The sequence below is a fragment of the Haliotis rubra genome, unplaced genomic scaffold (assembly GCF_003918875.1).
Source record: "Haliotis rubra isolate DU_JTF1 unplaced genomic scaffold, ASM391887v1 Scf1761, whole genome shotgun sequence".
NCBI classification, from domain to species: domain Eukaryota; kingdom Metazoa; phylum Mollusca; class Gastropoda; order Lepetellida; family Haliotidae; genus Haliotis; species Haliotis rubra.
This window is the reverse complement of record NW_025765738.1, coordinates 63,815-91,666: the sequence shown is the minus strand read 5'-3', so window position 1 is coordinate 91,666 and position 27,852 is coordinate 63,815. Positions and strand designations below refer to the sequence as shown.

General features: G+C 42.7%; 2 protein-coding genes across 2 annotated transcripts in view; one reads left to right on the top strand and one right to left on the bottom strand.

The window, feature by feature from the left end:
• Nucleotides 1-2,671: 2,671 nt before the first annotated feature.
• LOC124273106 (INO80 complex subunit B-like) lies at nucleotides 2,672-23,673 on the bottom strand. The gene is made up of 9 exons (XM_046708326.1): nucleotides 23,531-23,673; nucleotides 21,797-21,971; nucleotides 19,703-19,812; nucleotides 18,442-18,614; nucleotides 14,459-14,510; nucleotides 11,862-11,962; nucleotides 11,510-11,566; nucleotides 6,385-6,503; nucleotides 2,672-3,369 (listed from the first exon to the last, which is right to left on the bottom strand). The coding sequence occupies exons 1-9, from the start codon at nucleotides 23,580-23,582 to the stop codon at nucleotides 3,219-3,221; spliced, it is 990 nt and encodes a 329-aa protein (XP_046564282.1). The 5' UTR covers nucleotides 23,583-23,673; the 3' UTR covers nucleotides 2,672-3,218.
• A 3,869-nt stretch (nucleotides 23,674-27,542) lies between these two features.
• The window catches only part of LOC124273104 (TLC domain-containing protein 2-like), a 28,846-nt gene continuing 28,536 nt past the window's right edge, over nucleotides 27,543-27,852 (top strand). Inside the window, exon 1 of the mRNA XM_046708325.1 lies at nucleotides 27,543-27,839. Coding sequence (XP_046564281.1) covers nucleotides 27,619-27,839 — 221 coding nt within the window. The 5' untranslated portion in view covers nucleotides 27,543-27,618. The remainder of the gene's footprint in view (nucleotides 27,840-27,852) is intronic.

The following is a 27,852-nucleotide window of genomic DNA, read 5'->3' as shown; positions in this document are numbered from 1 at the left end:
TTCTTCCACTCGGGTGTTGATTGGTCGGGGGGATGTTTTGCCGTAGAACTAAGTTAACGTTAAGATTAGTAATTGATGTGGCAAAACACGTAGAATAGCAGGCTCAGATAGGTTTCAACTTCATATCTCTGTATTTATTTTTATTTCAAACTACGTTCGGCGAGGTTTGATTTCGTCCCTGTTTTGAGAGTAGCCGGTTATGAAAATTGCGGATACCAGAAAATCTATGTCGGCCCAACCTTTCGCTCCAAGTTTTAGGAACATTTTAGATTCTCTGCTTATCAACACTGACAAAACAAAACTGTCCAAAAATGATTTAGATATGCATCACGTCAAATGTCAACTAGGTCGAAGTGCAAACGCTGATACAGTTAAGTTTAGTCTCGCGCGGCTCCATACTTTCGTTGTTCAGCAATTCGTCCCTCAAACTAATGTGTCATACTTCCTATCGTTGTTCAGCAATTCGTCCCTCAAACTAATGTGTCATACTTCCTATCGTTGTTCAGCAATTCGTCCCTCAAACTAATGTGTCATACTTCCTGATCGTTGTTCAGCAATTCGTCCCTCAAACTAATGTCATGCTTCCTATCGTTGTTCAGCAATTCGTCCCTCAAACTAATGTGTCATGCTTCCTATCGTTGTTCAGCAATTCGTCCCTCAAACTAATGTGTCATGCTTCCTATCGTTGTTCAGCAATACGTCCCTCAAACTAATGTCATGCTTTCTATCGCTGTTCAGGAAAGTGAAAAGTCAGCCAGAATGAGAAATACTCCGATTTTGAACTGTGAAAGTAATCTACTGGTGAATAAACATTCCATCTCACATTAAAACAATGTGCAAATTTATAAAAAAAATGATTCATAAATTAAAAAAATAAAAAAATAGAGCATACTGTAGCTTGCAGTTATCTCAAGATTCAGATATCGTACTCCTAGCTAAGTAAGATTACTTTATCAAATCACATGTGACATTACATGTATCACAGTAAAAACGTCCAAGGAATATATGTCAAAATGGCCAACACGGTAAAACTCAAAATTTTAAATCAGTAATATGGTGGAAGACCAAATGTTTCATTGTTTCAAAGACTTATGATGGAGCATATCCTAAATGTTGTCAACAACCTGACAATATTTCTATTTCTCAGTGAACACACTTCACTGGTTTCCCGATGGTCTCGATCCTCTAGCTGGGATATGTGCAGTGCACAGTCGTTTCCTGAAGGTCTGGGTCCTCTAGCTGGGATATGTGCGGTTTGCAGTCGTTTCCTGAAGGTCTGGATCCTCTAGCTGGGATATGTGCGGTTTGCAGTCGTTTCCTGAAGGTCTGGATCCTCTAGCTGGGATATGTGCAGTGCACAGTCGTTTCCTGATGGTCTGGATCCTAAAGCTGGGGTATGTGCGGTTTGCGGTCGATTCCTGAAGGTCTGGGTCCTCTAGCTGGGATATGTGCAGTTTGCGGTCGTTTCCTGAAGGTCTGGGTCCTCTAGCTGGGATATGTGCGGTTTGCGGTCGTTTCCTGATGGTCTGGATCCTCTAGCTGGGGTATGTGCTGTTTGCGGTCGTTTCCTGAAGGTCTGGGTCCTCTAGCTGGGATATGTGCGGTTTGCGGTCGTTTCCTGAAGGTCTGGGTCCTCTAGCTGGGATGTGTGCTGTTTCGCGGTCGTTTCCTGAAGGTCTGGATCCTCTAGCTGGGATATGTGCGGTTTGCGGTTTCCTGAAGGTCTGGATCCTCTAGCTGGGATATGTGCGGTTTTGCGGTCGCTTTCCTGAAGGTCTGGGTCCTCTAGCTGGGATCCGGTTTGCGGTAAGGTCTGGATCCTCTAGCTGGGATACGGCAGTTTCGCGGTCGTTTCCTGAAGGTCTGGATCCTCTAGCTGGGATATGTGCGGTTTGCGGTCGTTTCCTGAAGGTCTGGATCCTCTAGCTGGGATATGTGCGGTTTGTGGTCGTTTCCTGAAGGTCTGGATCCTCTAGCTGGGATATGTGCGGTTTGCGGTCGTTTCCTGAAGGTCTGGGTCCTCTAGCTGGGATATGTGCAGTTTCGCGGTCGTTTCCTGAAGGTCTGGATCCTCTAGCTGGGATATGTGCGGTTTTCCTTCCTGATGGTCTGGATCCTCTAGCTGGGGTATGTATGCGGTTTCGCGGTCGTTTCCTGAAGGTCTGGGTCCTCTAGCTGGGATGTGTGCGGTTTGCAGTCGTTTCCTGAAGGTCTGGGTCCTCTAGCTGGGATATGTGCGGTTTGCGGTCGTTTCCTGAAGGTCTGGATCCTCTAGCTGGGATATGTGCAGTGCACAGTCGTTTCCTGATGGTCTGGATCCTCTAGCTGGGATATGTGCGGTTTGCGGTCGTTTCCTGATAGTCTGGATCCTCTAGCTGGGATATGTGCTGTTTGCGGTCGTTTCCTGAAGGTCTGGATCCTCTAGCTGGGATGTGTGTGGTTTGCGGTCGTTTCCTGATGGTCTGGATCCTTTAACTGGGAGAAATGCAGTGCGCAGTCGATTCCTGATGGTCTGGGTACTTTAGCTGAAAGAAATGCGGTGCGCAGTCGATTCCTGATGGAATCTAACACTTTGAATAGATTTCCCATTGTTTGGATGATTGAAACAATATATCCAACGTTAAATGATGTAAGGTGTGTCACTGAAAAAACAACAACAAACAAACAGGACTTCAAAGCTTATTTTGTTTAATATCTTCTCGGAAACAAACGTTATCATTGACCAAGTTGAAAAACAAGTCCAGTGACAGCACCTGCACCAGGGTCTGGTATCATTGTTGTAAACTTTAACACAACTATTGGATAAATACTCTTGCATTTCTAGCCACCAGCTCAGTGTATATTTCTTTTTCATGTAACAAACCAGGCCAAAAGAGCATGGCTGTATATTTGGGCATCAGAAACTATTGTGTTCTTTAGCCCCACATTCACACAAGAATACTTGAATACTGCTTGTTATAAGCAGAAATGTCATTCAGATTGTACACACAAAACTGATGTACACTTGGCAAAAGGCAGGATGACACCTACATCTTCACTTCACACATTACCACTCAAGGAGAACCTCATGATGTACATGTTCCCATGGCAACTAGTCATCTGTTACAAATACAGGACAAACTTCCATATGTTACCATGGCAACTAGTGTACGTGTTACCATGGCTGTCAAAGCACAAGGCAGGCCAATTCCAATGGTCAGGTTTCCATGACAAGGTGGTCATGTTGGTGGCACCAAATTGCCCTGGCTGTGTAGTGCAAGGTTAGTTTTATAGCACTCCAGGCTACAGAGTGCTACACCAGTCTTGGAACATGAATACTTCTTGTGATTGCTGCAGCCTCTCACACCGCACTTGGTTGTCTTCTGGATTCTGTGGAAAACAAGCATGACTATCATAACACAGACCAAACTGTCAACATCAGTAACACAGACCAATCTGTCACCACCATTGACACACAGACCAACCAGTCACCATCAGTGACACAGACCAATCTGTCACCATCAGTGACACAGACCAATCTGTCACCATCAGTGACACAGACCAATCTGTCAACATCATTGACACACTGACCAATCTGTCAACATCAGTGACATACAGACCAACCTGTCAACATCACTGACATACAGACCAACCTGTCAACATCACTGACATACAGACCAACCTGTCAACATCACTGACATACAGACCAATATGTCAACATCAGTGACATACAGACCAATCTGTCAACATCACTGACATACAGACCAACCTGTCAACATCACTGACATACAGACCAATCTGTCAACATCACTGACATACAGACCAACCTGTCAACATCACTGACATACAGACCAATATGTCAACATCACTGACATACAGACCAACCTGTCAACATCACTGACATACAGACCAACCTGTCAACATCACTGACATACAGACCAACCTGTCAACATCACTGACATACAGACCAATCTGTCAACATCAGTGACATACAGACCAACCTGTCAACATCACTGACATACAGACCAATATGTCAACATCACTGACATACAGACCAACCTGTCAACATCACTGACATACAGACCAATCTGTCAACATCACTGACATACAGACCAATATGTCAACATCACTGACATACAGACCAACCTGTCAACATCACTGACATACAGACCAACCTGTCAACATCACTGACATACAGACCAATCTGTCAACATCACTGACATACAGACCAACCTGTCAACATCACTGACATACAGACCAATCTGTCAACATCACTTTGACATACAGACCAACCTGTCAACATCACTGACATACAGACCAATATATGTCAACATCACTGACATACAGACCAACCTGTCAACATCACTGACATACAGACCAACCTGTCAACATCACTGACATACAGACCAACCTGTCAACATCACTGACATACAGACCAATCTGTCAACATCACTGACATACAGACCAACCTGTCAACATCACTGACATACAGACCAATATGTCAACATCACTGACATACAGACCAACCTGTCAACATCACTGACATACAGACCAATCTGTCAACATCACTGACATACAGACCAACCTGTCAACATCACTGACATACAGACCAATCTATCAATGTCAGTAACATTTCCCAACTAACAGGTTCTTTCCATCACGGTTTCCCAACTAACAGGTACCTTTCAATCAGGGTTTCCCAAACAGGTAACAGGTTCCATTTCCTGCACTAACTAACAGGTTCTACACTATCAGGGTTTCCCATCGGGGTTTCCCAACTAACAGTTCTACATTATCTAACAGGGTTTCCCAATTAACAGGTTCTACACTATCAGGGTTTCCAACTAACAGGTTCTACAATAACAGGGTTTCTACTACACTATATCAGGGTTTCCCAACTAACAGGTTTCAATCAGGGGTTTTCCCAAACTAACAGGTTTCCCAACTAACAGGTTCCCAACTAACAGGTTCTACACATTTTCCCATCAGGTTCTACACTATCAGGGTTTCCCAACTAACAGTTCTACATTATCTGGGTTTCCCAATTAACAGGTTCTACACTATCAGGGTTTTCCAACTAACAGGTACCTTTCAATCAGGGTTTCCCAACTAACAGGTTCTTTCCATCACGGTTTCCCAACTAACAGGTTCTACACTATCGGGGTTTCCCAACTAACAGGTTCTACACTATTGGGGTTTCCCAACTAACAGGTTCTACACTATCAGGGTTTCCCAACTAACAGGTTCTACACTATCGGGGTTTCCCAACTAACAGGTTCTACACTATCAGGGTTTCCCAACTAACAGGTTCTACACTATCAGGGTTTCCCAACTAACAGGTTCTACACTATCAGGGTTTCCCAACTAACAGGTTCTACATAGAACAAGTTTTATGGATAACAACTTCTTTATTTCGTGAGTGCGACGTTTCGATACAGATTCTTGTACCGTTGTCAAGCAAGAGTGATACATGAAGTGTAGGAGCTGCATATATATACTGTATATAACAATGAAACAACATAATAGACAAAGGAAACAACATAATTGCCATGATTGGCTAAGCAGTAAGCTGAAGAAGCCAGTGAGTACACAAAGGATAGTGAATGGAAGCCAGAGATGTAGTTACAATGAGATGTGTGAACAATAGATGCGATGTTTATACAATAGATTGGGCTTGGTGGAGGAGTGGATCATAAGCTGATGGAATGAAGTATCCTTGGTCGCGGTTGATGGTGGGCTTGTGGCGTTTGATGTGAATGGCTTCTGTGAGCTTGCGTTTAGTGAAGTCCGTTTGGTTGTTGGCGAGAATGGTGATGTCGGACCACTCTATTTGATGATTGGGGTTAGCTTTGATGTGGTCAGAGATAGCTGACTTGGTGTCGGAATTAGCAACAGAGGTGCGATGTTCTTTGACTTGGGTGTTGATGGGTCGGGATGTTTCACCTATGTAGCATTGTCCACAATCACATTTTATTTTGTAAATAACACATTTCGGGTTGTTGTTGTTGACGGTGGGTTGTTTTCTTCCGTTGGCATGGAGGAGGTTGTTATATACAGTATATATATGCAGCTCCTACACTTCATGTATCACTCATGCTTGACAACGGTACAAGAATCTGTATCGAAACGTCGCACTCACGAAATAAAGAAGTTGTTATCCATAAAACTTGTTCTATATTGTACGTCTCAACTTCTAAAATGCCACTCAAACAAGTTAACAGGTTCTACACTATCAGGGTTTCCCAACTAACAGGTTCTACACTATCGGGGTTTCCCAACTAACAGGTTCTACACTATCAGGGTTTCCCAACTAACAGGTTCTACACTATCAGGGTTTCCCAACTAACAGGTTCCTTCGTTCCATCATGGTTTCCCACTAAAAAGGACTCCTTGCTTGCTACTTACTCCTGTGCAGCTTGTTTTGGGAAGGGAAAGTTGTAGCCGACAGGAACGGAGATGGTGATGCTCTCACTGGTGCTTGAGTAGTGGTAGCGTGGTATGTTGGCACGCTTTGAGCCACGACCCTGTAACAGATGGCACAATTTGGCCATCAATTCACACTACTAATATCCGGAATTCTAACATTTATCCATTATGACATCGTTCAGAATACAAAATGTCATTTTCATGATAAAATTTATATTTTATACTTATCCTGAATCGCACATTATTGCTTACCTCCCTTTACGTCCAAGGAATAGTGGAAACTTGTGTCCTATTGTTCCCTAATGAACAGTCTAAAAATGATTCACCCCAACTATCCTGACACATGTTACTGCTTGAATCCGATGGATAGGTGGTGGGTCAGCCACATATTTGGATTCTGAACACTGCTTGATCCACCCGCTGTGAACTCCCATCCAAAACATTTTGGATGCTGCGTGCTTAGATGAGGGACCACCTTCTCTTAAATACATAAGTAAATCATAAGATTTAGTGGATTTAAAGATTCGCAAAGAATTAGAATCCCGCTTATCTTTGGTTCGATCCATATGATAAGAATAGGTGATACTCCCAACTGTATCATATCACTCATGTGCTGCTTTATCTCGTAAAACAGGGGAACAGAAGAGGGGAACATGGGAACAGAACAGGGGAACATGGGAACAGAACAGGGGAACAGAGAGCTGTCGGTGGTTAAGGAACAGTAACTTGATGTCTTTGAATCTACATGATGAAGGGTGAGTACCTATCATCTGGCTGGGACTGTCAACTGCTGTGCCACAAATAACGGGCCGAACTGATGGACACCGGAAACATCTTCTTTGGCAACGTCCCTCAGGTAATGGTTCGCGAAGACAGAGCCTGATCTCCAGAAGCATCCTTCCATGATGGACGAGATGGAGCAGTTACCATGCAGGGCTAACATGGACGGTTGGAGGCTCCAGGTGGATCCAATCCTGCTGCTTTGTATGCCCTCAGTATTACTGCTCTCAGCTAGAAGGAGATTGTCGTTCTGGAGACTTCAGTAGCTGCAGCAGGTGATAATGGGATGAAGAGTCTCTAGAATCTTCTTCTCCTCATAGTTGGTCTCTGCAGGTAGATTCTCAGTGCTCTTACTGTCCTGTGTGTTGTCTGATCTGAGGATGGATGATAACGCTGGGATGTGGACTTGTCTATCTGGTTGTCCTGGTAACTGGTTCTTCACAATGAAGTGCCATCTAAGCTTGAGATGAACTGCTGGAACCTAGTTGGACTGTAGTCTATCCTGGCAGCTGTAGCAAGTGTGAGGAGGAACAATGTCTTCTGAATTAACAACTCAAAGTCTGCTTGGTGTAATGGCTCATAGTCGTCACTGGTTAGGTGTTGAAGGACTATGTTAAAGTACCATGCTTCAAGTCTGAAGGATCTCAACACTGTGACTAGTTCTGGAACCTTGCTGAGTTTCACTCCTGACTTCATAGTGTGAACTGAGCTGATGGCCACTAATTAAAAAACCTTTCAGATGTCTGGTAGCTCTCATATGACACAAGTATTCCGCCACTTGATGTTCTGCACTGCAAACTGGTCAAAGCTGTTCCACTTGTCTTCGTAGAGATTCCTGGTAAGGCGTCAGAGAGCTAAAGTGACGGCCTTGGCTGCTTCTGATAGAGTACCCTCTTCTTGTGAGAGTTCGTAATACGTTCCATAAGTGTAACTGGAAGCTCTTGGGGCTTTCATGCACCTGTCTTGTGTGTGGATGAACCAGTAGATTTGGCCAGTTCAGAAGTTGTGCACGTGGCTCTCCTGATGAGGTCTGGGAACAACGTTTGTGCCGGCCAGTAGGGCGCCACCAAAGTCAGTTGTAGGTCCTTTGTCTGCGTGATCTTCCTTATGACTCGTGGCAGTAAGACTAGAGGCGGGAATGCGTAGGTATGGAGACCTTCCCAAGATATGGCAAAGACATCTACGGAAGGTGAAGTTCCAGGCAAGTGCATCTGGGACCGGTGACACCAAGGTCTTTATCTGCTTGTTGAACCTCCTCGCGAAGAGATTAACCTGTGGGCAGCCCTGTTCTTTCACTAGTAGTTGAAAGGCCTCCATTTTGTTGAAAATGGTTTGCTGGGTTTAGACAACTTGTCTGCAACAATGTTGACCACACCGGGGATGCGTCTGGCTTTCATTCCCATGTCAAGACTGTCTATCAATTTGTAGAAGCGGAAGGTTAGTTCTAGCAGTGGTGTCGATTTTGTTGTCCCTTGCAGGTTTATGTAGGATGTCACTGTTGCGTTGTCTGTTCGTATCATCAGGAATTAATTTCTGAGGAGTTAGGACCAGTGCTGAATGGTTCTGATGACTGCCCTGAAATCTAGCTGGTTGATGTGACGATCTTGTTCTTGTTCGGACCAAGTCCCTATCGTTACTTCCGCAATGAGGTGGGCTCCCGAGCCTTGGCGTGAGGGGTCTACGTAAAGATGTAGATTGTTGGCCGGCTCTTGCAAATAGATGCCTCCAGGCAATCTAGATACGGCTCTGGAACCTCTAGACGGCTCAGGAACCTCTGAATACGTCTCAGCTGGAGCCTGCTGCTTTGTGCAACAGCTTGCATGGATGTGAGTAGACCGGGGATCTCTTGCTAACAGCAGGAATCACAGGTACTTTCGTGGATGGACGGTAATGTGAAGGTACGCATCCTGCAGGTCTATGCTTGCCAAGTAGTCAACGGCCTTTATGAGATGTCTCAAATCTGGTAGATGTAGCATCTTAAACTTGTTGGGCTTCTGCAGGTAATGCATACAGTGTTTACACCTAGCAGTAAGACTGCAGGTCGAAGAACAGCAAGTGGAGCATGCAGGGTTTGGTTCATGTTTGGATAACCTGTATCTGAGTACACAACATGAAATGGGTCAACACCGATCTGAAAACAATCAGAAATTTTGTAAAAATTAGCATGTGATCAACCAAAATTACCCATGGGTATGATGACCAAAAGATATAGGCTACAAGTGTACACAATATATGAAAATATGCCGAAATGGAAGAGTTGTAGATGAAAAGCAGACAGTAGGCATCCACCCAACCGTCAGGTATTGCGAAAATGGAGAAAGTGACAAGCAGCCTATGGTCACGTGGGACGCTGGCACTGGAAGGGAAGAGGCCCAGTTGGGGTGACCTACTTTCAGTTTCAGACTGTTTATTCGGGAAAATAGGACAGACGTTTCCACTATATCTGGGAAGAAAAGGGAGAGAAGCAATAACGTAGAGTCAGTTTAAGGAAACATGATGTAGTTACAGGGTAGACATGTTGAGTCTGAAGCACTATGGAAACTCTGTACATATTTGAGCTTGGTGTGAATCAGTAGGTCATCCAGACAACGTTTGACATACATTAAAATACCGTAATCAAACATGGACTGGCCTACTTTAACTATACTGAACCGCAAAAGAAACGCAAGTTGATTTAGAAATGTCAATATTTCTGAATCTGTGGAACAAACAATCTTAACACTACGAAAAAACAACAGACAAGTGATTGGTGAAGAAATGAGTCGTGATCTCTGGTGAAAACAACACTCAAGTTGATTGTAAACGCATATGTTATCACTCCACCCTCACACACCAAAAATGTCACGAAAAAGTGTGTCAATCAGGGGCGAGTGTGACCACCATTGGCTGCAATGCAGGCAGCACAACGACATCTCATCGAGTAAACAAGTGTCTGAAAGAAGGCTTGGGGAATTTGATTCCATTCCCTGACCAATCTGGCTTCCAAAGCTCTAAGGTTTTGAGGTTGAGCAGCTGTCTGTATCCGTCTACCAATTTCATCCCACACATGCTCGATTGGTGCCATATCCGGGGACAGAGAGGGCCAGGGCAGTACAGCAATGTTGTTCCCTCTGAGGAAGTCCATAGAGACCGTGCAGTGTGAGGACGAGCATTGTCCTGCTGGAACGTCTGGAGCTGAGGTTGGGCCTGGAATAGCGGTACAACGTGGTGTTGAAGGACCTGGTCTCTGTAGACTACAGCAATCACACGTTGACGAAACACGTTTAAACGTGTTCTGTGGTGATAGCTGAAGCCACCCCATACCATGAGACTTCCACCTCCCCAGCGGTCAGCTTCCACAACACAACAGTTGGCGTAACTTTCATTACGTCGTCTCCATACACGTAATCGGCCATCGGCGTGGGACAAGTTGAATTTGGACTCATCAGAAAACAACACTTGTTGCCATTGTTGACGTCGCCAACGCTGGTGTTGTCGCGCCCACTGTAAACGATTTAGGCGGTGACGTTGCGTCAGAATCGGTCCGACGTAAGGACGGCGACATCTGATCCCTGTTGCCCTCAGGAACGACGAACGGTGTCTGCAGAGATGTGACGTTGTGGCCCTTGAATGGTTGCAGCTGTCTGTGTTGCTCGTTGCTGTCGGTTACGCAGATGAGTCACCCGGATGTGACGATCTTACGCTGGCGTTGTTACCCTGGGACGTCCTGAACGTGGTCTGTCTCGAACATTACCGGTTTGACGATACCTTACGGATAGTCTTGTGATTGTTGTCACGTGACATCTGAAGTGCCTGGCCACTGCAGTTGGTGTGGATCCGGTCTGCAACATTCCAACGGCGATTCCTCGTTGCTGTTCAGTTAGACGTGGCTTGTATTCTCCACGTTGTCACTGTCAATTTTGTGTTCTATGGTGTTTTTTGAATGACCTGCCTTATAAAGCTTCAAATTGGAGTGAAATGCACGCATTTTTGTGTGAAACACAAAAACTTCATGCAAAAAACACGAAAAACATGAAAATGACTGTGTTTGGGCGATATGGTCATGAATAAGCGGCAACAACAGCAAAACCATCTTCGAATGCTTGGTTCTATAATGGTATACTTTGTTGTCCTAAAAGGAATGCATTTGGAACGTATGTTTTGAAAATAGTAACTTGCGTTTCTTTTGCGGTTCAGTATATCTTTCTCTCTCTCTTCTAGAACTCTATCCTTTAAAACTCCCTCTCTTTACTGTAATTGTTGGTGGTAGTTTGAAGGAGGCCATAGCTGGGTGATACAGTGCCTACAGTCGTCAGGACCATCAACCAAAGTTAAACTCACTCACCCTGGGTCCCTTTTGCTTCGATTCTTGTTTCTTCAATAATCTGTCTAGTGTTTGTTTCTGGAACAAGAAGATTGTGAACTGATAAGACAAGATTACACATATATACAGATAAGACATATCTATTACCCATATGGGGTAAGTCCCTTGGGAGGTTACACCTTTTGGCGAACGCTGATTGGCTGATTCCAGCCAATGGAATGAAGCCACATCAGAGGCAGAACTGCTGTTTTCATTTCAGCGTTTTTTAGATCAAAAACCGATATGGGTAATAAAAACAATAACCAACACATGACAGGGAAGGACAGATTATCTTTCCCTCATTACAATAATCACTAGGAGTGGGACAACTCACCTTATCCTTCTCCCTCTTCTCATGTGCTTGCTGTCGTCTCTTCTTTGCCCGCTGTTGGCGTCTCTGAAGCTGTTCCTCTGTAAGCTGGACATTCTTGTAACCTAGTAACATTGTAACATTCTTGTAACCTAGAAACACTAACATTCTTGTAACCTAGTAACATTGTTGTAACCTAGTCACATAGTAATATTCTTGTAACATAGTCACATTGTAACATTCTTGTAACCTAGTAACATTCTTGTAACCTAGTAACATTGTAACATTCTTGTAACTAGTAACATTGTAATATTCTTGTAACCTAGTAACATTGTAACATTCTTGTAACCTAGTAACATTGTTGTAACCTAGTCACATAGTAATATTCTTGTAACATAGTCACATTGTAACATTCTTGTAACCTAGTAACATTCTTGTAACCTAGTAACATTGTAACATTCTTGTAACTAGTAACATTGTAATATTCTTGTAACCTAGTAACATTGTAACATTCTTGTAACCTAGTAACATTGTAACATTCATGTAACTAGTAACATTGTAATATTCTTGTAACCTAGTAACATTGTAACATTCTTGTAACCTAGTACATACCTAGTAACATTCTTGTAACCTAGTACATACCTTGTCACATTCTTGTAACCTAGTCACATTGTAACATTCTTGTAACATAGTCACATTGTAACATTCTTGTAACCTAGTAACATTGTTGTAACCTAGTCACATTGTAACATTCTTGTAACACAGTCACATTGTAACATTCTTGTAACCTAGTAACATTCTTGTAACCTAGTAATATTGTAACATTCTTGTAACCTAGTAACATTCTTGTAACTAGTAACATTGTAATATTCTTGTAACCTAGTACATACCTAGTCACATTCTTGTTACCTAGTACATACCTTGTCACATTCTTGTAACCTTGTCACATTGTAATATTCTTGTAACCTAGTCACATTGTAACATTCTTGTAACCTAGTCACATTGTAATATTCTTTACTGAGGAGAGATTAGTGCAGAAATGAGGAATGCGATTTTTTTCTAAGTCCAAAATGAATTATTTGGAACAGACCATGGCTGTATGCAAATTAGTGTGTGACGATATTGTATTATAAAGGACCTTTTTAAGTGACCGATTTGAAATTAGACGTAGCTTCATTATAAACGATAGCTGGCGTAAAAAATAATAACATTCATGCTGAAACTATTAAGGATGTAGCTACCATGGAGTCTCAATATCACTATAAAAAGAAACAGATAGGAGGGTTCGTCTCAAAAGCAAAACCTGGACGGGTGTCGCAGACTATCGTTGGGTTCGGGCTTGGGGATAGAGATATCAGCTAAGATACGATAATCCTTTGGGGCAATTATACTGGGGAAGTACAGGGCACGTCATAACAATTTACAAATAATATCCAATCCTGTTAATCTTCTCGGGTGGTCATGCCACCTATATATTTTGAGACATTTAATACAATGCATTTCTATGGTTATCAGGTATCAAACTCTTTTAAATATCTCAACATAAACTTTATGAAAGAAGACACTTTAGCTGTTAATCAATAGATGAGGCAAAGTCAACACACATGAAAAAGCACAAATTATCTTTGAGATGACCCTTGGACGCCTTGTAGGCAGCACATGCATTTCATGCCAAGTGAGTCCACACAGCGAGGTCTCAGTGACTGTGTGAGCAATGGTCCACACAGCGAGGTCACAGTGACAGTGTGAGCAATGGTCCACACAGCGAGGTCACAGTGACAGTGTGAGCAATGGTCCACACAGCGAGGTCACAGTGACAGTGTGAGCAATGGTCCACACAGCGAGGTCACAGTGACAATGTAAGCAATGGTCCACACAGCGAGGTCACAGTGACAGTGTGAGCAATGGTCCACACAGCGAGGTCACAGTGACAGTGTGAGCAATGGTCCACACAGCGAGGTCACAGTGACAATGTGAGCAATGGTCCACACAGCGAGGTCACAGTGACAGTGTGAGCAATGGTCCACACAGCGAGGTCACAGTGACAGTGTGAGCAATGGTCCACACAGCGAGGTCACAGTGACAGTGTGAGCAATGGTCCACACAGCGAGGTCACAGTGACAGTGTGAGCAATGGTCCACACAGCGAGGTCACAGTGACAATGTGAGCAATGGTCCACAAAGCGAGGTCACAGTGACAATGTAAGCAATGGTCCACACAGCGAGGTCAGTGACAGTGTGAGCAATGGTCCACACAGCGAGGTCACAGTGACAATGTGAGGAATGGTCCACACCGCGAGGTCACAGTAACAGTGTGAGCAATGGTCCACACAGCGAGGTCACAGTGACAGTGTGAGCAATGGTCCACACAGCGAGGTCACAGTGACAATGTGAGCAATGGTCCACACAGCGCGGTCACAGTGACAATGTGAGCAATGGTCCACACAGCGAGGTCACAGTGACAATGTGAGCAATGGTCCACACAGCGAGGTCACAGGGACAATGTGAGCAATGGTCCACACCGCGAGGTCACAGTGACAGTGTGAGCAATGGTCCACACAGCGAGGTCACAGGGACAATGTGAGCAATGGTCCACACAGCGAGGTCAAAGAGACAGTTTACCTGACGGCAGCTGCATGAGCTCCTCCTCTTGTTTGCCATGGATCAGAGCCCTCTGGAAACATGTTACAAGCATCAAGTTAGGGAACAATACAAGTACAATGTCTCTACAATTACATGAGTAAATAATACTGCACTCTTGTGTCATTAGCAGTGAAAGGAAATTATACAGAGCTCCAGATAACTGTTTGTGTCATTGAGTTATGTACTCCCTTGTCTTCATCTCAATTGGGTATCCTAATTTTCCTTTGAGTAACGAAATAAATTGTACTCACCTCACTCATTGGGTATTTTGCCATTTTCCATTAATTGAAAAAATAAAATATAGTTTAAATATTCGTGTTTGTGATTTACATTTGATCTGTAATATGTGAAACGATAAGAAAGACTGCAAGTTGTCAAGTCAATGTCCTGAAATAGAACCTCTCAATATACTTCTTCATCTATCCACCGCTACGCAAGCCACGATTTGACATTTTTGTGTGTACGCATGTAAGATCCCATTTATTGAGTATTTACAAAACTTCAAACGTACTTGTACACAATAGACTTAATAGGAATTGAGTTTTCACATAAATATTTGCATAATTAACGCAGATACGCAGCTTATCTGTACCTCTGATTATAGGTGAGGTGAGGTGAAATTGGGTTTAACGTCGTGCTTGAGAATATTTCGCTCATATGACGACGTGCATGCGTGTGTATGTGTAGGTGAGGCTGCTTGTAATAGCCCAGACTGAAGCTGGTTTTATAGTGCTAACCCACTGAGACACCATGCCGCAGTGAAGCATGAATACCCAACTCAGACACATTATACTGACTCCGAGCTGACCAGTCCTTTCTGTACCCATTAATGCCGAGCGCCAGGCAGGGACCAACAAGTACCATATTTTAACGTCTTTTAATATGACGCGGTCGGGGATCGAACCCGCGACCTTCCGGTCTCCGGGCGGGCGGACGCTCTAACCACTACACCACGGAGGTGGTTACCTCTGATTATAGCTTTGGACTTTGACAAATCTGGTCCATTTGAGTTTTACAGTTGTTTGGCTTTTACAAAATACATAGAAAATTGATGTACTGCATCCTCACCCAGAATCCCCACGAGGAGACAAGCATGGAGACAGTGTCCCACTCAGTGGGACGGTCTGTTAAAAATAGAGTCTGGACCAGACAATCCAGAGATCAACAGCATGAGCATCAATCAACTCAATTAGGATAAGATGACATGTGTCAACTCAGTCAGTGTGTCTCACCACTAGGGCTGGGACTGATACTCGGGTACTCAAATCTGGGTCGGGTACAGGTGGAATAGAGACCTATTTCAGGAATCGAGTACCCGGAAAGGGAGAGAACTCTGTAATGACATGGGCATCTAACTGTAACCAAGAACAATATGGACAACACGCGAGCTAAGTTGAGTGCTTGGGCTCATTTTGAGCTCGATGCACTCTTTGCACTAAAACGTAAAACATGAAGGTGTTTATTTCATTGTGTAACTGTGTTCATCTCTTATTAAGTTAGTTCATTAAAAGCTTTTAAGATTACATGGAATTTTGTCTTTAGTTTCTATTTCATTTCAATTTCAGGAGACACAGCCTTTACTTTTGCGTGACAGCTGAATACACTCACTATTAAAGGGATTGAAAGTGGGACTATGTGTTGGGAATATCAATTCAAACTAATGAATTAACATAATAAAATGAACGTTTATTGAAAGAGCAGATTCTTATTTCCAAATACAGTGTTCGACTGGTTATCACTGCAATAAGATTTACTTTCTGAAAGAAAGATGATTAGAAATAGAAGCACAACTCATCTAACTCACATATAATACCATTCAGTTACTATACATTTTATAGTTTAACAAATAATAATCAGCATACAGTTATTCACTTAGATACAAATTTAGGATATTGAAACAACAGGTTTTTTTTCATTTAAACGTGAAAATATAGCATTTAGATAATTTCTTTATCCCTACATTCAAACAAAAGCATTTCAATGCTTCACTTAATAATCTTCTGGAAGTATGAAAAATAAATCACTACAAATATTTCATATACGGTTGATGAATTATTCACGGCTCTGTATTAGTCTGTACTCTGTAATGAAAATAGGAAAACTGTAATGCAGCTGAGTTGAGCAAAATGACCAGTCTTCCCTGATACGAGCGAAGCATTTTGCCATGTTGTATTAACTTAACTCAATTGTATTCAGTTTGTCGGTCTGTATATCTCCGTATAGAATTCTCCCATCAGTGAACACAATCAAATCTTATTCTATGCAAGTTTACATAATGTCTGCATGTAAAACATTATAGGTACAGTTAGAATATCACATCTGAAGGTAGTTGTCTACTAGCTTAATAAACTGACTGAGTTTGGTTTTACGCCGCTTTTAGCAATATTCCAGCAATATCACGGCGGGGGACACCAGAAATGTGCTTCACTCATTGTACCCATGTGGGATTCGAACCCGGGTCTTCGGTGTGACGAGCCAACGCTTTTACCACTAGACTACCCCACCGCCCCACTAGCTCAATAAATAACTTGTCTTTTTCATTTTTGACGTACCACAGATTTACATATTTGGTATTGTGTAGTTTCTGGAGGTTATTATTAACAATGTAATTTATCTGCATGAGCAGTGAGTAATAAAGTCACAGGAACAGCAGGATATGACAGTTCTGTTTTAATGACGAATGTAAGTCATGGTGTTACTCCTTGCATTAGTTAAACAGACTCACATTAAATAGCTTAAGATCAGTTTCAATGTCTTATTGCAATCTTTTCAAGTTTTCTGTAATAATCTCTGTCAAACCACGATTGAATATTCAGAAAGTTGACCGAAGCACTGTATTTCTTACATTTCCGGAAACTCGATTCCTACCCGTCCCAACCTTACTGACCACCCGATCCCGTTAGTCACCTCTTACCACAAGCATGGGTTGCTGAAGACCAATTCTAGCCCAGATCTTAACATGTAGAGACAAGCATGGGTTGCTGAAAACCAATTCTAGCCCAGATCTTAACATGTAGAGACAAGCATGGGTTGCTGAAAACCAATTCTAGCCCAGATCTTAACATGTAGAGACAAGCATGGGTTGCTGAAAACCAATTCTAGCCCAGATCTTAACATGTAGAGACAAGCATGGGTTGCTGAAAACCAATTCTAGCCCAGATCTTAACATGTAGAGACAAGCATGGGTTGCTGAAAACCAATTCTAGCCCAGATCTTAACATGTAGAGACAAGCATGGGTTGCTGAAAACCAATTCTAGCCCAGATCTTAACATGTAGAGACAAGCATGGGTTGCTGAAAACCAATTCTAGCCCAGATCTTAACATGTAGAGACAAGCATGGGTTGCTGAAAACCAATTCTAGCCCAGATCTTAACATGTAGAGACAAGCATGGGTTGCTGAAAACCAATTCTAGCCCAGATCTTAACATGTAGAGACAAGCATGGGTTGCTGAAAACCAATTCTAGCCCAGATCTTAACATGTAGAGACAAGCATGGGTTGCTGAAAACCAATTCTAGCCCAGATCTTAACATGTAGAGACAAGCATGGGTTGCTGAAAACCAATCTTAACATGTAGAGACAAGCATGGGTTGCTGAAAACCATGCAAGCCAGATCTTAACATGTAGAGACAAGCATGGGTTGCTGAAAACCAATTCTAGCCCAGATCTTAACATGTAGAGACAAGCATGGGTTGCTGAAAACCAATTCTAGCCCAGATCTTAACATGTAGAGACAAGCATGGGTTGCTGAAAACCAATTCTAGCCCAGATCTTAACATGTAGAGACAAGCATGGGTTGCTGAAAACCAATTCTAGCCCAGATCTTAACATGTAGAGACAAGCATGGGTTGCTGAAAACCAATTCTAACCCTGACTTTCACGGGTCCCACTCAGTGAGACCATGAGGTGACCAGTATGGAATACTTGGCACCTCGACTTACACAGAACCACAAGAATCTCACCTGTCTTGCTGTGAGGAGTTTGGGGTCTTTATGTTTCTGTCTCTCTTCAAAGTCATCCAGCTTGCCAGCTTCTAGGGCGTCGAGCCACGCCTTCTCCTCGTCGGATGTTTCATCCCCTGGCTTCTTGGTCTTGAATGTGTCATCGTCTCCTGCAGGTATCTCCCCGGGTGCAACTGAGCAGACATGGACACAGTTAGTACAGCAATTATCTTGGATTCCACATGGACACAGTTAGTACAGCAATTATCTTGGATTCCACATGGACACAGTTAGTACAGCAATTATCTTGGATTCCACATGGACACAGTTAGTACAGCAATTATCTTGGATTCCACATGGACACAGTTAGTACAGCAATTATCTTGGATTCCACATGGACACAGTTAGTACAGCAATTATCTTGGATTCCACATTCAGTTCACTTCACAGGTAAACTGGGAACAAAACTTAGTTATTTCAGACTTTGGGTAGGTTCTTAACTTCAGAGGTATTATGAAACAGGACTTTTCCTATACCATTTGGATTCGGAAAGTTTTACTGCTACAGACTGCACTAAATGTTTGCCTCTTAGAAGAAGAACACTGTGCAACTACTGGCTTCTAACTCCATTCAACAAAAGGTTATACTTATATGAACCATAAACATATTTAAGCAGAACTAACTTGTTTCGGACACAATAATGATGACTTCAAAACTATCAAGTATGTCAGCAGTTTTGTCTGTTAGTATTTCATACTATCTGATCACCTTCAGTTTATGTCAAACGCTGCCTTAATGGGCTGCTGAGGTAGCTCGTCACCCCAACACTTGGGTTAAAAAGTCCACATGGGCACAAAGTGTGTTGTCCCCCGCTGTGACATTGCTGGAATATTGCTACCACACTAACTCACTCACTTATGTGAGGCAAAGTTAAAGGGTTTCCATCTAAACAGTCGTCATTAACATTGATTGGTGGTCTGCAAATATACTCATGGAAACCAATAAGGGAACACCTGAAAGTACAAGTAATCCTTCATTCTTTTCCAGGTTTCTTCATAAGCTTTGTATTGCGCTGTGGGTGAAATTCTGGAAAGGAATCAAGGAACGCAAGTACTTTCATGTGTTCCTTATTTGTTTCCATGAGTATATTACTGGACCATGCTATCCAGTATTTGACGAGCACCGGTCTACACAGATACTACGACATGAATCCATTGTTGAGAGAGAAAGGAAACACAGTAGACTGTTGGCTTCAAGAATTAACATGTAAACGGATACTTACCTACCCATGGTTCATCGGTTACGTTGACATAGGTCTCCTCAGCAGGCAGCCCTGCTGTTGCTCCTGTTATCGTACTGGGCAGGGCAGGCTGCTCTATGGTGGAAGTGAAACTGAAGCAGGAATGGGTTTCCATGGTTACATGTTCCCTCTAACACAGACTGAGGCACAGAGAGGCCAGTGTTCACTGTATGACAGCATTGACACAACTGGACAAGCTGCTCAAGGCGGACATGACAATAGTATGTCTAACATGGTGAGCACCCAGCATAAGTCTTAGAGTTGGAGCTTCCCCTGGGCATTTTAGTAGGGCACAGCGCCCCGACCTTCTTTTAATACAACAATTGACATCAACACTTGCTTGTTTTAATTTTGTAGACCGTATACTGGGAAATTTTCAAAGCCTTCCCCAAGCGCTGGGGGAAAATTAGTGAATCGTCTGAACTCTGATTTCGCTTGGGTTTTTTCATCGCATTATTTTTCAATTTTATGAGTTGAATTTGCATTTTTGATGATTTGTTTTGGTAAGTCCATACCGAAAGGTATCAGAATCTGCAAAGTTGTGTTTTACGTTGCATGTGACCTTTAACAACTACTGTAAACGTACTTATTTTCGCGTGGTGCAATTTTTGCGGAATTGACAGTTTAGACTACATCGCGCGGTCAATTATTCGCGCAATCAGTAATTGCCGGAACTGCCAGCTGTCTCTTTGGCCGCCACTAATAGCAGTGAAAACAAACAGAGTGGCTTAACCTGTCAGGCGGCGTTTATTGCTTACTCACAGGAAATCCCTATCTGTGCGATATACTAGTACACAGTAATCCGTTTACTCACGGAAGAGATGAAAAACACATCAGTCTTATGTTCCGAATTCTGACGATTTGACGAATTAACTTATACTGTATATGAAGCTCTTTGTGATTTCAAACAAGCCGGGTTGTTGTGAATGAGACGATTGAGTGTTAGTGACTATTCGCTTCATGATGTACTGGTGAATAAAATCTTAATGAATAAATAAAATACTGCTGTATTATTTCTTTCCGAGTCGTTTCACGGTAATCTGTTTTGTATCAAACCATCTGTCATGTGACCAATTTCCATGGCGGCCACAACACACATTGCTGTTTTCGCTAATTCGGCAATGGGATTTGGCTCATTATTTAATTATGTTTTGGGAAATCCATTACAGCGACAGTTAAGTATGATCAGTCATCATTTTCAGATTCCCGTTGATTTCTGTCTTCAAACGTGATGTGTTATGGTAACAACTCAGGGGCGAGCGTGGCTAGACTGAATGAATGACAGGTTTATTCGCGGTGTATAAATTTTCGCGCTAAAATGTTTTGCACGAAAAGCACGAAAATAAAACCTGCTCGAAATATAATACGTTTACAGTAACTATAAGCATGTATGCATGGGTCTCTGCTGAAACTATGTTGTTGTATGTTAGAAAGCTGAGAAGTTGACCTCAACAGTGACGTCAAGTGTATTGACAGTTGGTTTGACTTCACATGTAAGACACTAATTGAATTACCTAATTTTTGTAATGCATGTTATTCTGAACCAACAATTACAATTAAATAGTCTCGACACTGCATTTCTGTTGTTTGTTTATTCAGGCTGTTCAGGGTCACTGAACGTTAAGATTAGTTGTTGACAGGCATTACAGAGTTAATGCGCATGTAAGGAAGTTATTGGTTGCCAGCAGTTGGAATACTTATCGATAGGAAATCTAACCCGAAGGTTTGAAGTTCGGAAAAATTCATGGATATAATATTTTCGAGGTTACATTTCTAACCTCGAAAACCTCGAAAATAAGATACCTTGAAAATATCCTGGTATACGGTATCATGTTGAAGTTTAGTGAAATAACTGTGCTCTTTGAGTCTTTAAGAATCATATGCATGAATAACTTGACATAGTACTTGGAAATATGCCATTGTAGGCCGCTTTTGGAATTCTGTCGCCCTGATCTGTTTGGATCCTGGGGAAACACTAAATACTGACACTGTATCTGACCATCAGATCCAAGGGTTGCCAACAACCAATTCTAAACAGAAATGTTGCTGTGACAAAGAAAGAATCTTGTAAAATACCTCTTTGTTCCCATGGTTTCATTGCCCAGTTTCAGCTTTAGTTTAATGGCAGGCTTGAAGCCCCCAGTGCTCGGTGGTGGCGAGCTGAACTCTAGCTCTTCTGGCATACTGTCACGCCGCTTCTTGTGTTTCTTTTTCCTTTTTTTATGTTTCTTGTGACTGCTGCCTGGAGATTCTGCAATTAGTGATTGTGTGAGTGACTGTTAACTATGATACAAGTGATTCAATGTTGTTCAACGCACCCAGACATAACCATGATCTAAAATTCCAGTTAACTCTCATAAAACCATTCGGATCTTCTGTATAGTGTTGTCTCCCTTCCTGCAGGAACATATGGGTGCCACTACCAGCTCTATATTAAATACTTCACATGTACGAGAATAAATAACTCAGCATTGGTCAAACATCTAAAGCCCCATGAGAGTTTTTAACCATTCTCATTAAGATCAGATCTCATTGCACGCTACCTCTACACACAAGCTAAGACGACATCCTAATAAAGGACAATTAAATAATTAAATGATATGACAAAATGTTAACTCCAACTTACATTCCAGATTACTTTGAAAAAACATGGTAACAAACTTCATGATTAAAATTTATACTACCCATCAAAAGTTTAGACTCACTTAAAGCACTCACTATATGTTATGCATATATGTGTGGTTACATCGAAGATGAATTTCTCCACGAACTTTAGGGAACCAACTGCAAACTTTATTCAGATGAACTGCACAAGTATCATGCATTAAATTGCTAAAAAGCATATCGTGCATGTGAAAAGCAGTGTTGTGGTGTAAAATTTTGTTAAAAATTCGCCAAGTTTCACTCAGTTTCATATTTTTTGTAACCCACGACAATAATCTTTTCAATGTTGTGAATTTGTTTTACAATACATCAGTTCATGTGTAAACAGTACCTTTAAACAGTATGGAAAATTTTGCAAAATCTAGTTTAGAAGAGTTGACTTAAGTAAGTAGCTACATTTACACTAGTTGAGTCGAAACTTTTGATGGGGAGTATATAATTGAACAAAACACAATCCTCCGGCCCATTTCCCTACAATGTCATTTGTTATAATGTGCTTACCAAACTCTGTATACAAACGCATGGTTATCTTTATAAGTTACTTGATGTCATGGTTTTGTACCTAAAAAAGGATGAATAAGAAAAAAACCCAAAAAACACACAATCCTTGAATATTTGAAAGATGGCTGAGATTTTATGGCAGTACTTCCCACTGGTCATTTGTAAGGTTTAGCCAACTCAGTTGAGAGATTTCAGTCGCACATGCTGTAACTATTGCTTGTTTACAGACACACCTTCTCATTTATAACTTTACTGATTAGCAATTAGCAAGTGAATACATAGCCACTAAAATAAGATACCGTCCTGAGATCAGTCTCTATATTTTAGATATTTATATGTTGATTGATGCTTGAGACAGACAATCACGGGATGTTGGATGGAAGCTCAAACAAGCCCATGGTCCGTTCCCTCAAATTAACCAATGTCATGAATGTCCCAGCCGCTGTTCAAGATGGGGGAAGTTCCAATTTGACCACTGACTCGAAGGAAACAATCAATCACCACAAACTGAATGTCTTCGAGATCCGATTGGTCGCTGTTGTAATATGTTGGGTTAAAAACGTGCGTGCCGCACGAGCTCTCATTCGCACGTGCCTCATGATCTTCAGGACAATTACGCTTTACTGTAACTGAACACACAATTACCTGATATACTCTCATCTTCGTTACTGCCAAAATGTTCTTTCCTTTTCCCCATTTTAATATCGGCAGCAAAGTAAATTATTTATACTTATACAAGACTACCTTACAATAACAAAAACAAACAGTTGCCTCCCTTGCCTTGTAGTATTTGGCGAAAGACATTTTTCAGCAACAGGTGGTTGTCAGTGCCAGAACCCTTAGTCGAACAACACGCTTTTCGCGCTAAACGAGATGGGGTGTACGTATAGATGAAACTTAAATTACTATCCGTGGCTATACATTTTGAGAAACACGAAAGTGGTAAAGACATTTGAATAATGAGGCAAAGAAATAGCCTTATAAATATGAAAAATGACAAAGACGTGGAAACAAAACATATTAGTTTTTTAATACATTGTTTTGTTCTTTAACGCCGCACTGTGCAATATCGCAGGTATATTGCGGTCATATGAACATAATCGAGCCTGGACCAGACAATCCAGTGATCAACAACATGAGCATCAATCAACTCAGTTAGGATAAGATGACATGTGTCAACCAAGTCAGCGAGCCTGACCACCCGACCCGATCTCGTTAGGCGCCTCTTACATTTGTTGCTGAAAATCAAATCTAACCAGGATTTTCACCGGGGGCAAATATATGAAACCTTTTCAAAGTACAAAATATATATTAAACCAATAAGAAAATTATTAACCGCCCAGTCATAATATAAAGTCTAGAAAATAATGTTCTCCCGTCTGGGGATATTGGCACAATCCAGCAGAGACATACAGCTGAAACATGGAGCAGCCCCCTGGGATACCCTAACGTACAATCGCGGATCAATTCAACATCGAAACATTTCGATTACAGTATTACCAAAGAGATGTCTCAAAATACACGTCATGGATATTTCGTAATCGTTCGAAATATTTGGATGTTTTACGGTATGAAAGTGACTTGAAAGTGCAACTCCTCCGTGGCCGGCCGACCAGTAGACGGCCGGGAGAAGTTCAACCAGTAGACGGCCGGGAGAAGTTCAACCAGTAGACGGCCGGGAGAAGTTCAACCAGTAGACGGCCGGGAGAAGTTCAACCAGTAGACGGCCGGGAGAAGTTCAACCAGTAGACCGCCGGGAGAAGTTCAACCAGTAGACGGCCGGGAGAAGTTCAACCAGTAGACGACCGGGAGAAGTTCAACCAGTAGACGGCCGGGAGAATTTCAACCAGTAGACTGCCGGGAGAAGTTCAACCAGTCGACGGCTGGGAGAAGTTCAACCTGTAGAAGGCTGGGAGAAGTTCAACCAGTAGACGACCGGGAGAAGTTCAACCAGTAGACGACCGGGAGAAGTTCAACCAGTAGACGGCCGGGAGAAGTTCAACCAGTAGACGGCTGGGAGAAGTTCAACCAGGAGAAGTTCAACCAGTGGACTGCCGGGAGAAGTTCAACCAGTAGACGGCCGGGAGAAGTTCAACCAGTAGACGACCGGGAGAAGTTCAACCAGTGGACTGCTGGGAGAAGTTCAACCAGTGGACTGCTGGGAGAAGTTCAACCAGTAGACGGCTGGGAGAAGTTCAACCAGTAGACGGCTGGGAGAAGTTCAACCAGTGGACTGCCGGAAGAAGTTCAACCAGTAGACGGCCGGGAGAAGTTCAACCAGCCATGGCTGGGCGTTACATATACTTGGTCACTGACTGGCGGCCATGTACAACCAGGGAGAATAGAGGACTTGGTCACTGACTGGCGGCCATGTACAACCAGGGAGAATAGAGGACTTGGTCACTGACTGGCGGCCATGTACAACCGGGGAGAATAGAGGACTTGGTCACTGACTGGCGGCCATGTACAACCAGGGAGAATAGAGGACTTGGTCACTGACTGGCGGCCATGTACAACCAGGGAGAATAGAGGACTTGGTCACTGACTGGCGGCCATGTACAACCAGGGAGAATAGAGGACTTGGTCACTGACTGGCGGCCATGTACAACCAGGGAGAATAGAGGACTTGGTCACTGACTGGCGGCCATGTACAACCAGGGAGAATAGAGGACTTGGTCACTGACTGGCGGCCATGTACAACCAGGGAGAATAGAGGACTTGGTCACTGACTGGCGGCCATAGTTGGTCACACTGGCGGCCATGTACAACCAAGGAGAATAGAGGACTTGGTCACTGGCTGGCGGCCATGTACAACCGGGGAGAATAGAGGACTTGGTCACTGACTGGCGGCCATGTACAACCAAGGAGAATAGAGGACGCTGTAGATCCCTGGTACAACAGTCGCAGTGTAGGGCGTTATGAAGCGTTCGCTCGTCACTCCTAAGTCCGGGTTCGATTCCCACACATCGGTGCGGTGGGTAACTCCCTCAGTTGGATCAATGCTACTCTTCCCACACATGGGTACGGTGTGTAACTACCTCAGTTGGATCAATGTTACTCTTCCCACACATGGGTGCGGTGTGTAACTCCCTCCACATGGGTTACTCTTCCCACACATGGGTGCGGTGTGTAACGATCAATGTTACTCTTCCCACACATGGGTGCGGTGTGTAACTCCCTCAGTTGGATCAATGTTACTCTTCCCACACATGGGTGCGGTGTGTAACTCCCTCAGTTGGATCAATGTTACTGTTCCCCTCAGTTGGATCAATGTTACTCTTCCCACACATGGGTGCGGTGTGTAACTCCCTCAGTTGGATCAATGTTACTCTTCCCACACATGGGTGCGGTGTGTAACTCCCTCAGTTGGATCAATGTTACTCTTCCCACACATGGGTGCGGTGTTTGGATCAATGTTACTCTTCCCACATGGGTGCGGTGTGTAACTCCCTCAGTTGGATCAATGTTACTCTTCCCACACATGGGTGCGGTGTGTAACTCCCTCAGTTGGATCAATGTTACTCCCTCAGTTGGATCTTCCCCCACACATGGGTGCGGTGTGTAACTCCCTCAGTTGGATCAATGTTACTCTTCCCACACATGGGTGCGGTGTGTAACTCCCTCAGTTGGATCAATGTTACTCTTCCCACACATGGGTGCGGTGTGTAACTCCCTCAGTTGGATCAATGTTACTCTTCCCACACATGGGTGCGGTGTGTAACTCCCTCAGTTGGATCAATGTTACTCTTCCCACACATGGGTGCGGTGTGTAACTCCCTCAGTTAGATCAATGTTACTCTTCCCACTGACCTGCTTATTTTAGTCTATGAAGGAGCTTTAACTAACTAAAACGTCATCGCCGCATGACGTCACTCTTTGTTAACATGAATAGACAGGTGTAAACAAACTATGCCAGTGCGCGTGATACCGAAATTGGACGCATCATGCAAAATGAAGTTGGATCGATTCATAGAGATTTGATTCCTTCTTCAGATTTTGGCAGTGCCTCAATGTATGCTCGTGACACGCCTATCAAGATCATTTTCAGTGCAATATTTGTAAATCATTATTAAAAGACGTTGATAAATCCCGAATCCCTGATTTGTCCGGTTATGTGTTATGCAACATCACAAACAAATACTTCACAAAATCTGTACACTGCTTGAATTGTACACGTCTTTGTTGTCAATATGAATCGGGGGCTTTCATATTCGTTTAGAGATTGCTGTAAACCTTCAAATCTGCTTAAGGCGAGTTCTACTTCTTCGTGGAGTAGTATTAGTCGAACAACGTATATTATATACGTTTGTACTAAATGAATATAATTAAAGTTTATCCAACTTTATCACCGTGTAAAATATAATCTAACCTTGTATTAACGTTTTAGATTTTTTCTGTAAGTTATAATAATTCAACCTGGCGATTTGTAGAAGATACATTACAGCCATAAAAAAATGTGACCCAAACTTAGAAACTGATAATTAACTGTATCAAGTAAAATATATATGGCAAGACTTCAGGTGTATTTGGGCTGGTTAAAATCAAACATGACACAGCAAGACAAAAAACATTAATTCTTTCATTCAATACCACAGATAAGGAATGAATGTTGTTTGTTGTAGTATGTTGAGTGGGAAGTAGTATGTTTGACATAATTTCCCCTGGGCTTGGTTGACATGGGAAATCAGTGTGGGTGACAAGACGGGTTGTTGTTATCTCCCGAAATCGTCAAAATGGATGACATTACTTCGTCGAACGAAATCTGGCCAGTTAAACATACTGGATTATCATATGGACTTCTAGTAATAACCTGCTCAGCAGTACTTTTTTATTTGGTTGGCAAAGTTGCGGCCTCTTGTATTTGTGAATCCGCGAAACATGCACCCTGGAGATGGAAAAATACGATAGTATCATTGACGCACGCCTGCGTAAGTGGTAGCTGGTCAGTGATGTGGTGAGTACTAATT

What these genes read in the sequence shown, in the direction of transcription:
- LOC124273106 (XM_046708326.1), bottom strand. Translation starts at nt 23,582, where the DNA reads ATGGGGAAAAGGAAAGAACATTTTGGCAGTAACGAAGATGAGAGTATA. An exon ending in CGAAGATGAGAGTATATCAG is followed by an intron (nt 21,972 to 23,530) that starts GTAATTGTGTGT and finishes CACTAATTGCAG; the next exon opens with AATCTCCAGGCAGCAGTCAC. An exon ending in AACCGATGAACCATGGGTAG is followed by an intron (nt 18,615 to 19,702) that starts GTAAGTATCCGT and finishes ATGTCTGCTCAG; the next exon opens with TTGCACCCGGGGAGATACCT.